Here is a 3,107-nt window from a genome sequence, read left to right as displayed (position 1 = left end):
CAACACTGATCAGGACAAAGCAGCCTGTGAGGCCATCTCTGAATCAGACACCAACTCAGCTCATCGGGCCCGGAAGATTCGCCCCGAGAACTGTGCCGACCGTATGACAGATGAGCCCTGGAAGGCGTTCATGGAGGTGAAGCACTATGGGCAGAGAGGGAGGGAGGCGGGGGACACCAAGTGAGTGAAGTATGCCACCCTGGTTGATGATCTCACACACAAGTGAAGATTGCTGAATGAGTGCATGTTTGTTGGGTCTATTTGTACTCAAGATGGAAAAATAGAATTAAAACCAATACTAAATAAACAGCAGACAAGGGTAGCTATATAGATAGCTACAGCATTATGAATCCAATCCAGAGTGTTGCAATGCAGACTCACTACCTATCGTTGTTGGGAAGAAAATCCCTCAGCACGACAGGTGGGACAGAGCAGCTGGCCAATCAATGAACAGCAGCCTCCTCCACACATGTACACAAGGACACCGAACAAAACCGAAACCACAAGAGCTATCACCGTTCCACACCCACCTGGAGGGTTACGATCAGAATCAACACAAGAAAATCGTGGGGGTGGGGGACCTTACCCATGTCGCTGGCCAGAGTGGAAATGAGCAGCTGCTTCACAAGACCACTTGTGTTGGCAGCTCCTCAGGACGTTAAACAGAGAGTTGGCCACGGCCCAGCAATTCCACTCCTAGCACACACCCAGAGAATTGAAAACATAGGTCCACACGGACCTCTGTACACGAGCGCTCACAGCAGCATTATTCCCAAGAGCCCACAGGTGGGAACAAACCCAGATGCCCACCATCTGACAAATACAAGGTTGCATGTGCATCCACAGAAGGGAACCCGGCAACAAAAAGGGGCAAAGTACAGACACAAGCTATCCTGCACGATGAACCTCAAATCTATTTCCCTCGGTGAAACAAGCCAGTCACAAAGGGCGAAATACTGTGCTATTCAATTTAGAGAGTGGCTCTCATGGGCACCTCTATGGAGAAGGAAGGTGGACTGGAGGTTGCTGGGCTCTGGGAATGTGGGCCATTGGGGAGTGGCTGCCAGTGAGCGTGGGGTTCCCTTGGGGAAGAATGAAAATGCTTGGAATAGTGGTTGTGAGTGCACAATCCTGTGAATATATGGAAGACCACTCAGCTGTACAGTTTTTAAAGGTGAATTTTAGGGCCTGAGAATTATACCTCAATAAAGCTCTCATCCAAAAGTAAACAAAACAACAAAAAACCCTCCAAGTTGAAGCTACAAAAGGACCACCGTAGCTGTCCATTCTGTGTGCTTCCACGTGTCACCCAGCATGTGGATGTTTTATCGATTTGCCCTGGTGGCATAGTGGGTTAGGAGTTAGGCTGTTAACCGTGAGGTTAGCATTTCAAAAACAACAGCCACTCTGCAGGACAAAGATGAGGCTTTCTACTCCCGTTAAAGAGTTACAGTCTCAGAAACCCACCGGGGCAGTTCTACCCTGTCCTATGAGTTGGAATCTTCTTAGCACAGTGAGCTTGCTAAGTTTATACCTCTTAAAACCCTGTGGTACGGGCATCAGAGACGGAGCCTGGGGCTCCGTGGTTAGCGCTGCCTGTGTTGCTCAGGTTCATCCCGTCAGTGTGATTAGACAGACACTCCGGCCTCCTTTCTCCTCCTCCAACGTCTACGGTCTACCCCTCTGCAAAACTGCCCTCTCCCCAGGCCTGGCTAGCGGCCCCGTCCTTCGTCCCCCTGCTGGGTGCTCACCGAGGAGGTGCTTGATGATGGCTTGGTTGTGCTCCCAGAGGTTGCTAAAGGTCCCCCATCGGGAGTGGCCGTCTGGCACGGGGTTGGCTTTGACCCAGCCGCCGCAGGCGTAGCTGAAGAAGTCCTGGCAGGGGTCCACCGTGGGGTCCATGGAGTTCAGGATGGAGCTGGTCACCGAGACGCAGGCCTCACTCAGGCACATCGAGGGGGACCCTGCCAGGGACCAGGGGTAAGAGGCTAGTTAGTGAAGGGCGGGCAGGGAGAGAGAGCCCAGTGTAGCTCTTCTGGGCCCAGGGATGACTAGTCTCTCCCGTCCCTTGCGTAGAAATGACTTTAATAGATCTGTAACCTCCTGGCTTGTAAAATCAGACCTGTTGAATTGACTCCTGATTGACATTGAAGATCCTTTCTGTACATTCAAAAACCATCCAGATTCAAAGGGATTCGCTTAGTCTTTCATCCCCCGCTACTTCCCGTATTTCCACAAATACTCGTTGAATTTTAAAACACTGCCTCTGGCATTCAGCAAATCTATCCACTCATTCACCCATCTGTTTCTTCAACAAAGTGGCTATTGAGTACCCTTGCTGGGCATGGGCCACGCGTGCGCATGCACTCTAAGAGCCAGCGTCCTTCCTTCAAGAGCTGTTAACTTAGTTGGGATACAAACATTAGGTAAGAAAAGTCGAGAGAGCTGCAGGAGAAGATCCTTCATTCTAAAAGGGCTGACTTTGTGACGATGAGATGGCACAGGTCGTAGGGAGGACACTCAGGATTCGGAACGGGCACTCCGAATCATCCACAGGCCAGAAGAGTGACCTCACTGAATCTCAGAAACCCAACCAGCCTGGGAGCCCTGTACACACGAGGAGTCCCGTACACACGAGGAGCCCTGTATACACGAGGAGCCCCGTACACACGAGGAGCCCTGTACACACGAGGAGAGGAAGGCAGAGAACCTGGCTGTGGCCAGCGAGGGAGGCCAGTCCTGCTCTTCTTCATGGTGCCGCCTCCTCCCCCGCATGACAGACAGGTAGGGCAAAGGTCCTTTGGGGGCACCTGCCATCTTCTCCTGTGATGACTGCCCACATTACCAGTGGCAGGCCAGCCGCCTCCTAGCTAGGGCCTAAGCAGGACAGTAGTCAGCCCGGCTGGGCAGGGGACAGGGCTATCCCCCTATATATGCTCCCATGAGCATATGAAATCATTTATGTCATAATTTTCAAAACATTCTCCCTCTACTTGAGCTTCTCATTTTTCTCTCCCCCTCCCTCCCCCATGAACCCTTGATAATTTATAAATTATTACTTTCATGTCTCATTGGTATTATAAAACACCGGTGAGCAGAGGGCAGCT

At 51.5% G+C, this 3,107-nt stretch overlaps 1 protein-coding gene across 1 annotated transcript in view; it reads right to left on the bottom strand.

Moving 5' to 3' along the window:
• Positions 1-3,107, bottom strand: part of ECE1 (endothelin converting enzyme 1) — a 61,746-nt gene that overhangs the window by 44,272 nt on the left and 14,367 nt on the right. Inside the window, exon 4 of the mRNA XM_045298940.1 lies at positions 1,752-1,964. Coding sequence (XP_045154875.1) covers positions 1,752-1,964 — 213 coding nt within the window. The remainder of the gene's footprint in view (positions 1-1,751; positions 1,965-3,107) is intronic.

The sequence above is a fragment of the Echinops telfairi genome, unplaced genomic scaffold (genome assembly GCF_000313985.2).
Source record: "Echinops telfairi isolate 266 unplaced genomic scaffold, ASM31398v2 ScPeMD7_7457;HRSCAF=8495, whole genome shotgun sequence".
Lineage (NCBI taxonomy): Eukaryota > Metazoa > Chordata > Mammalia > Afrosoricida > Tenrecidae > Echinops > Echinops telfairi.
Note: the sequence above shows the minus strand (reverse complement) of the source record. Positions and strands in the feature narration are given on the sequence as shown.